We start from the raw sequence: 14,010 nt of genomic DNA, 5'->3' as shown, positions 1-14,010 counted from the left end.
GGGGGAGGTCATGCAAAATAATGCATGCACCATAGATTTCCAAGGTTTAATACCCTTGAAAACCAGAAGAAATCTGGCCATATCTACAGTAATGGTGCCCCTATTAAATAACTTATCATTCACAATCAACGCAAGCATTGGTCCCTCCATTTTCAATTGCACTCTTTCTTTCTGATAATATGGAAAGTTACTTTGTCATTATGTTAAGTAAGCTATAAAAAGTTGAGACAAAATTAAAAAATATATTTAAAGTTTGTTTTTTACTGATAATTGACTTACTTTTTTCAATTTTATTACCTACAATTTGATCAGACTAACTCTGGCTCTCTCTGAGAGACACACAAAGAAATGACCTAATTGGTTTGAGTGTTCTTATCAATAAATGCGACAGGCCAAATAACTAAACCGATCACAAAATTAAAAATTATGGTTAATTAGGAAGTGACAGTTGACGATCACATTCTTTGTGATTTTGACAAGATTAAAATTCTTGTGTCAACTTCGGTTGTAAATCAAATAGTGTTGAATGATTGTGTTTCACCAATTTTGGCTATAAATTTTGAAGAAAGAAAAGAGTGGATGTTAAGCACAATCTTAAATCCACTTAGAATATATATTAAATGACTAAATTTACCTCTTTCTATAAGTTTTTGGGACAAGTGGTAATTTACATAGTATCAGAACAGAGGTCTTGAGTTCAAACTCTGACTCCGTTAATTTACCTCACATTTTAATTAAATATTCCAAGTGTGGAATAAGTGGTAATTTAACAGTACTCTAGTTCCCAAGGTAACTTACTCTTTAGCATGACGTGAGGCTTTGCCCGCACACTGAGGGTTTTCTTTTTTACCCAAGTAAATATGAGGTAAGTGGATGATACCCATTAGGTATTATCACAAGTTCATTTCTCACCTTAGGTTAGATACTTCATAATTTATCATCACTGTCAAAGAATTAGCTAAACGATTAAATTCATTATTTTTTATTATAACTAGCTAGTGGTATCAAAGCAAAAATCATAAGTTCGAATCCTAACTCCACGTAAGGAAAAAAAAAATCAAGATTTGTTGATCTATAAAGGATTGAGTGCCCCAAAATAGGGTTTTCTTCAAATCAGTCTTAGGAGGTTTCAAAAGATTGCCGAAATTAGGGAAAACATGCATCAACTTAATTTTTGCTCTTTTTGTTGGGAGAGGCCTTCATGATTGTTGGCAGAAAAAACTTTTCTCAGGGATCTTTTTCTAATGTTGACAACATTATTCTAATGTGATCATTCTTTAATACAAAACTTATGTCATACATATACGGCCAATAGAGTTGTGATGAGCAATCTATTGGCCATGCATTATGAAAATTAACCAATTAAGATCAAGTTAATCCATGACACCAATATCCGACCGGTAATAAAATTAGGTAATGATTAAACTGCAATGGCTTATTGGGAATCCTACTCAGCCCACGTTTGCAAAAGTTTGATCGCTACCTACTTAAAAGCACTTAAAAATATATGTGTAGGACAAAGTAGAACAATATTATCTCATACAGGTTATAGCTTGTAATTGAATGGTGGATTTCCACCTTTGGAGACCATGACAAAAACGACAACCAAATCCATAGATGTTTCATGCAACCTTTGCTGAAATTGCTGTCGTGTCAGTGAGGTAGTGGGGAGTTTTCTTTGTATTCTTTAGACTTTTGAGGTCTAAAGTACTATTTTCTTCTTATGTGTCGCTTTTGGATCCCAGAGGGCTGAAAATTCTGTGCATCTCTCTCTCTCTCTCTCTCTCTCTCTCTCTCCTAGCACAGTAATTGAACTAGTATTTGAAGGGTTTGTGTGAGGTGTGAGGTGTGAGGGTGAGGAAAGAGTACTTAAAAGGCGAAGAGTAGGACGTTGCTTTTGGTGTATGAGCAAAGGAAGTTGGTGGAAAGAGCTTGGAGTTTGTTTCTTAGAGAAAACAAGTGCAAAGGTATGCTCATTTCCCTATCAATAAACATTTCCAAAATTAGATGAGTTGTTGGATATTCGTACGTTCCTTTCATTCTTCAGGATATACTCTATATGCATGCTTTCTCTTTTTCTCATAATACACACAAACACAAACATGCACGCACGTATCATGAGATATGCATATATATATATATATATATCCATGGATATATATGGGCATGCATGCGCTAGTTGATAGTCATATGTATGCATATGTATTATATATGTATATTTCTAAGGTGAGTGTCTCAGTCACACGTCAAACTCAGTAACATACATCCAAAAATTGCTCCCCATTCATGAGAATTTCTGTGAGTTATGTTTATGTTTTTTCTTCCCTTTCAATTTCGTAGTGTAATTGCAAAATGTGGCTCTTTTTTAAGTTATCTTCTTGGATTCCTCACAAATCTCTCTAAATCTAATTAATGAGAGATCAGAAGATCAGAAGTACGTTTTATTGTATTAATTAATGTTTTCTTTATAAATATATGTGTCTTTTTTATTTTTTTTATTATAAGTGAAAATTTATTGAAGAAATTCAATGAGAATAGAAAGAATTTAAACCATGAAATCCACCTATCGCAAACCACTTTTTTACATATTTTATTTTTCTTGGTTATTTTTGTAATATTTAAGTGGGGTGTTGGATGGATAGCATTATAGCAATTAGCTCTCACCTTTTCCCGACAAAAATAAACGTTATATGTTGAGATAATTATCCACAACTCAACCAACCGAATGCAAGAGCAAAATGTGAGTAGGCTTTGAAGCCCTCTAAGAATCATTAACTCTATGAATCATAAACAAGTACAGATAGTTATAAATATATAAGAATAGTAAAATTCAAGTGACTATCTTGTTAACGTTTGAGTCATCAATTTAACAAATGATTTCAATTAACGAACATTTCTTAATTAAGCCGACTTTATTTGAGTACTTCAAGCTCTTGAGACTCTTCAAAGATAAAAAGTAAAATGAATTGAGGAGTCTCTTGATCAAGCTTAATCTCATAACTTTTCAATTTAAGTTTAGAGCTTTTATAATTAAAGCTAATTAATTAAGTTGGGTTTTTTTCGATGTAAAATATCAATATATTTTTCAATATTTAATTAGCATTATAAAACAATTGACCTCCGCAATCCGCATTGAGGATTAATGCAAGCCACACACACGCACACACACATATATATATATATGGGCTACCCCTTCAAGAGTTTTGGAAATAGTCCGACCACCTTAAAAAAAATTGGTTTATATATATAGGAATTAGTAGACTATTCTTTGGGTGGCCAATCACTTATCTTTGGCGGTTGATCATAGAAATTGTTTTCCTATGATAACATTTTAGTTATTTATTTTAAATAAACGGTCACAATTTTATAAGTTAGGACATGATGTCCGTATAGTTTCTAATATGTCTATATATACCCGTTAAGAGTTTTGAAATAGTTTAACCACCTTCGAAAACTTGAAGAGAATAGCCTATCTTCCTTCAAAGCTTATGGGAATTAGATGATCATTTGTTTGATATATAATATATAGAAGTCATTTTCTGTGACAATTATTTATTTTAAAATGAATGGTCATAATTATAAGAATTAATTAATTAAGATATTACGTAATTAAGTATGTAATATAATTTGTGATAAATCCACAACAAAAGAAGTATACCAACTCCCACTTGAAGGGTTGAAGCACTAAATTAAAAGTATTAGGCCTTCTAAATTGAGTTGGAAGGAAGAAGGACGACGTCCGTACAGGGGCCCATATAATTATACGATGAACTAAAATATTAGACAGATTGGCTAATTAACACCACAGAGAGCAGCAGCTTAGAGTTGGGTGGGGGAAACGCTGTCAGCACTGACCACGCTGACGATGGTGACTGGACTTTGCTCCACCCAGATAAACACATCCCCAGTTAATCATCACAACCGACCTTCAATTCTATATTATATAATTAATCGTTGATGATTTGGTCCCAAAATTCCATTCTCTTTCATGTTTCTAGATAATTGTTTTACTTCTTTCTTCGATGGTGCCAAAACTGCAATACCATGTTCATGGAACAAATTACCATGTTCCACGTGGTAATTTGTTCCGATTTTACTTATTTGGACGATTATACCAAAAACTCAAACTTTATTTATTTAAATTGTCTAAACACTTATTCAAACAAACATGCAAAGAGAAATTCAAGCAAAGCAAACTTTTATATATAGTGTAATATAACGATAGTGTAATATAACGTGTACTCTTCCAAATTTTGATGCCCCACCACTTTTCATATCACATGTATATATATCTATATATTGGTCAAAGAAGTAATAATCTCACGATTGAAAATAAAAGAAGAGTAGTCGTCATCATTATTGTATATATACAAGTTCTCTTTAACCACCCATGTATGTATTATGTATAGGTACTATATATATTTCACGTGAAATATTTAACTAAAAAATTAGGGTAATTTATACAGTCAAGATTTTTAACTCAAGGTAATTAGGGTAATGTCAACTTAATTTTATAGTTTTTGTCCCAAACATGTTGTTCTTAACGTCCTAATTAACCTTCTTTTTTATATATAGGTAAATTAATTGATTAGCCTTTATTTTCAAGTTTAAATAATTGCATGAGTTTTATTTATTTATTTTAATTAATTACTAAAATACAAAAAATGTTCTAAAGAAAAACCTATATAATATTCCTAGATTATTTTAAACCAATAAGAGTCTATATATTTTTACTTTTTTAACTTTATAATTTGGTTCCTAATTATCATTTTATCTTTTCTTCTAATTAAGCTAATTATTATTTTCATCTGAAAATGATGAAATACAACGCATGGTACGTTGTTTGGTCCCTCTACGTACGGTTGTATGTGATGATGTGATAACTAAACAAGAATTTAAATTGTAAACAAATATTATATATAATTCGTAGAATTAATATCCCCCAAAAAGAAATAAAAAATCCTATAACATATTACTGTTATTGGTCATTGTTGAAAAGGACTAACAACAGTATTCAAAAAGTAACTTTGGTGTTGGTTGGCCGGGGCCTTCAATTCATTATTCCACGTAGAAAGTCTCCTTAATTAATGCTAATGAAGAACAATAAAATAAGGGGGGAAAATTCCTAAGGAAACATCTGTAAGATTTCTTGTTAGATCGACCCGAGGATGACAGTGAAGTTTTAATTGAAGCATCTTGGACTTAAGGGGTCCGGTTGGGATAGTTCCAAATCTTACCCATAAAATAAATATAAATATATATAAAGTATGAGGACTAATGAGAAATTGGGGTCAAAAAAATGGTCAATTATCAAAGTAAAGTACAAAAAGGAGGTGGGTATCTCCAAGTCAAAAGAAGGGGCTGGATCTTCGCATCAATTATTATATATAAATTAAAATAAAGTTTTAACAGTATTTGCAAAAAATGCTACATATATTATATGGAATCATTAGGTCTAATACCACTATTTGGGAGATTTATTGTATATTAGGATATGGTTCAATTCAAAAGTTTAAGCCAATATTTACGTTATATTAATCAATTATTCTTAGGATATATTTTCAATATTGTAGGACTTAATTATTTTTCACTTGCACATATATAGTTTACTAATTCTAAGTTTCATTGGATATGCCTTGCATTGCTTTTTGGACAACGTTATCTGTCGCGCCCCATCTCAATAATACAATATTGTCTATTTTAATTCTCTTGAACAAGACTTTTCAGGAGGTCACTCATCCTGATATTATTTTTTAACTAGACTTTATGGACATCACAGCTAATTTAAAATGCATTATTGTCAAAAAGAGTATGAGTATACATATAAGCATATTCACATCCATGCATTCTCAACAATTAGTAGATTCATCGGAGATCCCTCTTCTCCCTATTGAATTAAAAAAGAGAGAGAGATTCACTGGAGGGACACTAATTGAAGTAAGGAGCCTACCAATGACACTCCCATTAGTTTGTTTTTTGGGAGTTTCAGCGGCCAATAAATTCCCATCCCTAAGGCCCGTGATTGATGCTCAAGTTTTGCAGAGAAGTACTATTCTCTTGAGGAGAAAATGAAATATAATGTACACAAGAAACAAATTAAAACAAAAGGGAAGTTTCTTAGTATCTCTAGGTTGAGTTGTTTCAAATTCCAAAAACAGTCGGTGATGTTTCCATCCATTTTCCCACCTTTTGATGTAATATTTTTTTATATAGTATGCTAACTATTAAATCCTCTTGCATGCATGCATGCGCCGGGGGTCCATAAATTAAACCCTATATAGTTTTTTAATAGCTATTTTTGCTTCACCTGGGGAAGAGACGGGTCGAATCTTGTCACAAGAAAGTGTTCATACAGACAAAGACATAGTGGGCGTATTTCTTGATGAAGATATGTTCTTTTGTTTTTACATGAATTTATAGATTCTTGCTGTACGTAACATGTTATGTGGGAATTGTTGTACTAAGGAAGGTTGATCCAATTCCCTTAGTCTCAATCAGTCACATTATTTGTTTAACACATTTGTTGTCTTTTAGTAAAAAAAGAGGTTCATTTCGAGGAAATAATACTTGTTCGTACGTTTAATTTCTTCATTGACTATACTACACTGAGGGAGGCTCCAGCTTTGACAAGGAAATAAGAGAAAAGAGAAAGAAAACAAAAAAAGTGAAAAGCGAAAGTAACGTAAAAACAGACGAACTAAGGGAGGTGTCAACCGTCACTGACTTCAAGAACTTTTGTTTAAATTCACTCTGACTCCTTCGTAGACTGTGGCTTTTCTTCATAGGTGATCTACACACTTGGCTTTTCGATATACATTGTGAGATATCGGAAACAATTAATGCTAAGTGTCTAGGTTAATTGGTAATTAATGTTAGTACTTTTTCTTCTTTTTTTTTTTTTGAATGAACTTTGTTCTTATATAATGCATGTTATAATCGCTTGAAAATTAAGTTTTCATTTCCGTAGCGGTTCTTCCGACAATCGATCATCAGAAACGATGTCTTGGGATCACTACTTGGTTGTTGAAAAAGTTGTTCTTCACATGTTGACAGCTTAAATTATGTTGCAATCTGCAGATTATAAAGCTTGCTGGCATCTTGTTCTCTAGATCGACTGAATCAACTGCACCAGAAATATTACAGCATCTGAGGTTATAATTTGTGATCACTTGATATCATGGATGAGAACAGGAGTTTGCATGTAACAACTTGGGGAAGATGGAAGAAGAAGCCAATGTTTGTTTTCTTTAGAGATTCAAGGTGAAGTACTTTGAATAATACTGTGCTGCATTTGCAAATGTTTGTGTGTTGGAGAAAAGTATATGTGTATTATATTGTGTTTGACAAATGTGAGTACATGCATGCAGGCTTGTTTTTAAGCTGGATGCTCTTGGTTGGGAGATCCTAGGCATTGCATTGCCCGCTGCCCTTGCTGTAGCTGCTGATCCAATTGCTTCTCTGATTGACACTGCATTCATTGGTCATATTGGTAAAGTTTCTTCCCTCTTCATCTTTTATGGCCCGACGAAATTCAATGTTGTTGTATCTAACGAATGTAAATAATATTAAATATTATTTCAAAAGTTCAAATGATATTACATCATTTATACATTTAAATGCAATATAATAATGTCTAATACTTTGATGATATTCTTATTTTGACTCGAGACTGTTGTTGTCTGAAATTCTCGCTTTTCGTGAGAATCTTAGCATAATAAAATGAGATCCGACCTGGTGGAGGAATATTAAATTTGAAGGATAATGTTGGCCACCAGGCCAACCACTGCCTGCCTGCAGCCATCTCCGGCCGACGATCCAAAATAATGAATGATTTTTGTTTTAACTGAAAGAGAAGTTTGTGATAATCAGTTGCCAATGTACACACTTTGCAGTGTATTTTTTTCTTCAACAATTACTAAAAAGGAGATTTTTTTTTTTTTTTTTGTTTGCTCTGTGCAGGACCGGTGGAACTTGCAGCTGCAGGAGTTTCTATTGCCTTGTTCAATCAAGCTTCAAGGATTACCATATTCCCACTGGTGAGTATTACGACGTCGTTTGTTGCTGAGGAAGATACTGTTGGAAAAATGAGCATCAAAGCTGCAGCAGAGAAGTGCTCAGATAAAAATGGTGAAACAGAAGATGATATGCTTGAGAACATGGAAAAAGGTGAAGGTGGAAAAAAGGGTGAGGAGGACTTGGAAAAGGGTTCACCAAAAAGCAGTGAAAAGAAACCGGAAAAAATGATTCCGGCCGGTCAAGATGTGGAAAAAGGTGCAGCAGGAACCAGCAAGAAAGAGTCTATGCCAGAAGATGTGGGAAAAGGAGCAGCAACAAAGAGTGACGCAAAAGAGTCAACACCAGAAGAAGAAGACGAAGACGAAGGTATTCTCTCTCTTTCTCTCATTATTAGAACATGCGTGCCAACGTCAAACATGCCGTACACATGTTCTAATAGTACAAATTTAATACGTAAAATATTTAATTAAAAATAAAAAGGAAGTGGCAGAGACAAAATTTGAATTCAGAACTTTTAGTCTGATATCATGTTAATTAAACTATCACTTATCCTAAAACTTAAATCAATAAAAAATAATAAGTTTAATTATTTTACCAGAAACTGACATCTGAATTCTTGGTGATTCATTAATTATCAGATTTTGATACAACTACGAGCAACAAAGATCCCTCTGATTTTGGATTGAAGAAAAATAAGACCAAAGTAAAAACCGAGAAAAGACATATTGCTTCAGCATCAACAGCACTACTTTTCGGTGCAGTTCTTGGCATCATTCAAGCTGTAGTCCTAGTTTTTGCAGCCAGACCTCTCTTATATGTCATGGGTGTGAAACAAGTAAGCGTCTTCAACAATATATAACTCAGTCTTTTAATAGAATGTTATACGATTGTCATACAACTAAGATAATTGAGCAGTAAAAATCAATAGCCGATTTTTACCATTACGTTATCACAGTCGTATAACAATCTACCTATCAAGTTGACCTTTTATATATTGAAAATGAAAACAAGTGCATCACTCACCTTTGTTTTTTTTTCTGTTTTTTTTTTTTTTTTTCTTTGTCTGAATAGAGTTCCCCTATGCTAGCCCCGGCACTGAAATACTTGAAATTAAGATCGCTTGGTGCTCCTGCAGTTCTTCTATCCTTGGCCATGCAAGGGATCTTTCGAGGATTTAAGGATACTAAAACTCCTCTATATGTCATTCGTACGTAGGCTCATGAGTTTTCTACATATTCTCTAGCTACTTAGTTTTACATTCTTTTTTTCTTTTTTTTTTTCTTTTTTTTTTTGGCATATGAAACATTCAGCAGATCTAATTGCATGAAATACAAAATAAAGAAAGTCCATTTAGCATAAAACAAATGGAAGAATAAACTAAGTAGCAACTTGAGCATAATTGTATATATATATGACCCCTATTTGAACTATAATATATAACAGTCGCATTAATTATAACATGCCAGACATTTTGTCAAGTACTTTTTAGATAAATTACTGGGTTTCTTTATAATTAAGCTGGCTGAATTTTATGCAATTCGGGCAGCCCCACAAAATAGCATAAAACACAGATAACTAATTGTAGGGAATCCTCATCCCAAATTACTAGCAATTACTTGCTTGCTTGATATTGATAGCTGGATATATACCCCCTAATTCTTATTCATTTCTTTATTTGGTCTTAATATAGTTGTGGGATATACAACAAACATCATTTTGGACCCCATACTCATCTTTGTCTTGCGTTTGGGCATCAGCGGTGCAGCAATTGCTCATGTTCTTTCTCAGTAAGTAGTACTAGTCATTCTTTTAATTTCTTTCCAAGGCATCTTCATAGCTGCTATTTTTCTGATGGCTGATATTTGGTCTTTTTAGGTACTTGATTTTGTCAATCCTCTTGTGGATGTTGATGAGAAAAGTTTATCTCCTACCTCCAAGTCTTAAGCAATTGCAGCTTAGTCGATTTTTCAAAAATGGTAAGGGGCTTAATTAAATATTTATGTCTGTCAGGAAAATTGAGACTTTAAAAAATCTTCAATAAAATCATAATATATATATAGCATGTTGGAAGATCACTAAATTCAAAAACTTAAGCCTACGAGGGGGCGTGACTATGCTAACACCTGCCCGCGATAACCGCATAGGAAAAACTTAGACGGTGAAAATTACTAATTCTAGTTTTCTTAAGTTCGATTGAGCTATAGTTTGACCTAATCCTATCAAGATATCAGTGAGACCCATGATGATTTATACTAATCAAGCATAAAAATTCTCATTACAAATTCAAACCCATGTTCTAGCTAGTGTGTACGTAACCACTTTTAAGAATTTTTTTGGGATTACTAAACCACCACCTTAAATGGTCAACTACGTTATATTACCCACTCATACTCATCACATCTTTTCAATACGAGACTTAATTTTTGTAAACTCATACGTGTATACTTGATTGCAACACAACTCGAATATAAACCAAACCATGGTTAATGAGTAATTAATGACGCTTGATTTGTCCTTTTATATGTTGCTTTGCTCTCATTATTGCTTGTCTTCTAATAATTACAAATTAAATGGCTTTTTGCTTACCTTTGTTTATATTATATGCATGGACACCAGGTGGTCTTCTGTTAGCAAGAGTGGTAGCTGTCACATTCTGCGTCACCTTGGCAGCCTCGTTGGCAGCACGGCTGGGTGCCACGCCAATGGCTGCTTTCCAGACTTGCTTACAGGTCTGGTTGACATCATCTCTTCTCTCAGATGGCTTGGCTGTTGCTGGACAGGTAATTATACAACTTTTTTTTTTTCTTCTCTCTTTAATAACAAGGGCGTTATTTACAATATGACGTGGCAATTCATAATTAACAAAATAATTAAAAAATGTCTTAATTATTTTCTTAGGCAATTCTGGCTTGTGCATTTGCTGAGAAAGACCTCAAGAAGGCAACAGCTATTGCAAACAGGGTATTACAGGTAATCAAATACTTACATAATTTTTTCTTTTTCTTTTTTTCTAATCAAAGCGGAAGAGGGGGAAAAGAAAAAATACTTATATAAAATAATGTACATAATGTCATGTCATTTAAAATTTTTGTCACACTACAATGTATATATGACATAACAATATATTTCATAATGCGGCAACATATACACTATTAGATCTATGAAATCGAAACGATCTGAACCCTCTATAGAATGATCACACAATTACTTAATTTGTGAAACGTTTTATGTCATACAGATGAGTTTTGTTCTTGGGGTGGGGCTTGCTCTCGTTGTTGGAGTTGGCTTGTACTTTGGAGCTGGGATCTTTTCAAGAGATGTTCATGTTCTTCACCTCATAAAAATTGGACTCCCGGTACCTACATTTTTCCCATATATATATCAAAATTAGAACATCAATCTTTTAATTTAATTTCTTTATTTTCGACTAATTGCTAATTATTGAATTTATGCACCAGTTTGTTGCTGCTACACAACCTATCAATTCATTAGCTTTTGTCTTCGATGGGGTGAACTTTGGAGCGTCTGATTTTGCATATTCTGCTTACTCATTGGCAAGTTTATTATAAGCTCTTTTAATTTGATCCACTGTCCATATTTATATATGTAGAGTTTGATATTTTCCAACATATTTTCTCTGTTTGATAAAATGTTCTTTGTCAACTTTCTTTCCGCAGGTTATTGTGGCCGCAGCAAGCATTACATCATTGTTCATTCTTTACAAAGACAATGGATTTGTAGGAATCTGGATTGCTTTAACCATCTATATGTTTCTGCGTGCATTTGCTGGTATTTGGAGGTAATTAATATTCATGTTCATATTGTTGTGGGTTCAAGTAAATATCATTATTTAATTTCTAAATTTCCAAAGAATTTTATTGTATCTTTAACTAGTCATTTCGGGATATAGTACAAATACGGCACTACATTGTAAAGTGAATAAGACGAGGACGTTAAAAATTTGAGTGGCGGCTCTACATATATATACATAGGTTGCCTAAACGACCATGCGAGAGCGGGTTTAAGACCTTTCATTGCATTGCATTGCTCTTCGGCCCCTTTTTTTTTGTTTACGGATTTCAAAACAAAAACATTAACAAACAACTAAAAATGTAAAATATTCATAAAAAATCTTACGACTCTTTTATATATACCTTTTATGGTTTTGGAAATTGAGTGGAATTAATGGACTTAATTAATTGCCTCATGTGAATTTTGTAGGATGGGCACTGGAACAGGACCTTGGCGCTTTCTGAGGAATGGGTCGTTGCCCTAGATCGAGGGCCTAGGCATTGCAACCTCCATGGATGTCTATACTCGATCATCAAGCAACATATTTACGATGCTACATTTCTCTTTTTCTTTTATTTCGCCCATGTTATGTAATTGGTTTACAGACTTTTATTTCTTTTCTTTTCTTTTTTTTCTCTACTTGTTTGTATCCGGATTGGACCTACTAAAATATCCTTGTGTTAGAATATTGTTGTTAAAATTTATAGTATTGGTGAAGCCATTCATCATGGGCAGCATAAATTTTATGACTCTTATATATATAGTGAAAATTGAAGCCTCTGGTTTGGAGGGCATGAGATTTTGTCAAGTACATATTAAGAGTTAAGAGTTGTTTTTTTTTTTTTTTTTAATAGTGTTATTACAAGTTCACTTGACACTTATTACATCGGCACTCAACTAACGAAACTATTATTCATGTAACACCCAATTAATGGCATCTGGGAGATGGTTTGGCCACCTCGATAATCGGCCAAAATGGGTGGCTGTCACCTCTAACGGCATTAGGGTACAGTGGTTCTACCACCCTCTAGAATGGATAGTGGAGTCACTTTCAATGGTCTTGCGGGTGGTTCAACCCCCCCATAATCAACCTAAAAGGATTTCGTAGATGGCTCAAAAAGTTGCAAAATGAGTAGAGATGGAATTATCTGTACTCTGTTCAGATGGATATAAAGCAAAAGGGATTTATTTGAAGAAAAAAGTGGGATAAGAGGAACATTACTTGTTTGAGAGGATTGATCTCCTGAAGGAAGTGAAGCAGCAGCCTTATCGAGTGGAGGAAATTAACGAGTTCTCATCAAAGACAACATATTTTGATATGTATATATACATGATTGAAAGTTATGTGTAGTTGAGTTCTGATCTAAGAGCATATTTGGATGTGCGTTTGATGGGCTTAAAAGTACGTTTAATACTCAAAAAGTCCGTTTAAAAAAATTACATGTTTGGTTAAAAAAATTGAAAACACTTTTAAGGGTCCAAAAAGCCTAAAAATAACCAAAACACACTTTTGACAAAAGCTTAAATTAAGCTTTTGCCAAAAAAACGTTTTTTTGACTTAAAAACTCTATTTCTCAAATGCAATCTCAAACATGTTTTAAGTACGCAACAAAAACTCACATTAAATCATCGCCTAAAATCCAAGCTCACATGACCTCTTGCGTCTCAAAATAAATTCAAATATTTTGTATTTCCAAGAACAAGATTCCAATGTAAATGTGAATTCAAACTGAATAAACAACAGAAATTTACAACCAAATCTAACATCTTTAGCCTAAAGAACGAAAAAAAGCTAATACAGATATTTAATTTAAATAAGAGGTAAACGATGAAGTTAGAGACGGATCTGGGGGGACTGGGGTCCCAGTCCCCCCCTCCCCCCCTCCCCCCAAATTAAGGCAAAAAAAAAAATTAAGGTATTTTTTGTCAATTGGTTCCTCCTCAAAAAAATTTTGGCCCTTAGTCCCTCCCCAAATTGAAAGCTAGATCCGTCTCTGGATAAAGTCAAGGTTTAAACTCAAAACATGTATTTAGCTTTTATTCCAAAAACTTAAACTAATAAAAAGAGGTTAATTTAATCATTTAATTTATATTTTAATTCTTATACTGAATTGATAGTAAGCAAAAAGTTAATGAAAACAAAGAACATAAAACGAGATTTCATACTTTAGCTGGAAAGAAGAAAGCACTGTTCTGACAACC

The 14,010-nt window shown here is 33.2% G+C and overlaps 1 protein-coding gene across 2 annotated transcripts; it reads left to right on the top strand.

Moving 5' to 3' along the window:
* The first annotated feature begins 1,910 nt into the window (after window positions 1-1,910).
* LOC132164133 (protein DETOXIFICATION 43-like) lies at window positions 1,911-12,531 on the top strand. 2 transcript variants are annotated; one of them, XM_059574574.1, is made up of 14 exons: window positions 1,911-1,967; window positions 7,078-7,260; window positions 7,368-7,489; window positions 7,960-8,382; window positions 8,655-8,851; window positions 9,088-9,223; window positions 9,707-9,803; window positions 9,892-9,992; window positions 10,633-10,796; window positions 10,915-10,986; window positions 11,255-11,371; window positions 11,475-11,570; window positions 11,694-11,815; window positions 12,238-12,531. In XM_059574574.1, exons 2-14 carry the CDS (start codon window positions 7,178-7,180, stop codon window positions 12,290-12,292), a joined length of 1,785 nt encoding a protein of 594 aa, XP_059430557.1. In that variant the 5' UTR covers window positions 1,911-1,967; window positions 7,078-7,177; the 3' UTR covers window positions 12,293-12,531. The 2 variants fall into 2 exon arrangements, with proteins under 2 accessions (XP_059430557.1, XP_059430549.1); XM_059574566.1 differs by lacking the exon at window positions 1,911-1,967 and having other exon boundaries at window positions 6,983-7,260.
* The last annotated feature ends 1,479 nt before the right edge of the window (window positions 12,532-14,010 follow it).

The sequence above is a fragment of the Corylus avellana genome, chromosome ca1 (assembly GCF_901000735.1).
Source record: "Corylus avellana chromosome ca1, CavTom2PMs-1.0".
NCBI classification, from domain to species: Eukaryota; Viridiplantae; Streptophyta; class Magnoliopsida; order Fagales; family Betulaceae; genus Corylus; species Corylus avellana.
This window is presented reverse-complemented; position numbering and strand designations above follow the sequence as displayed.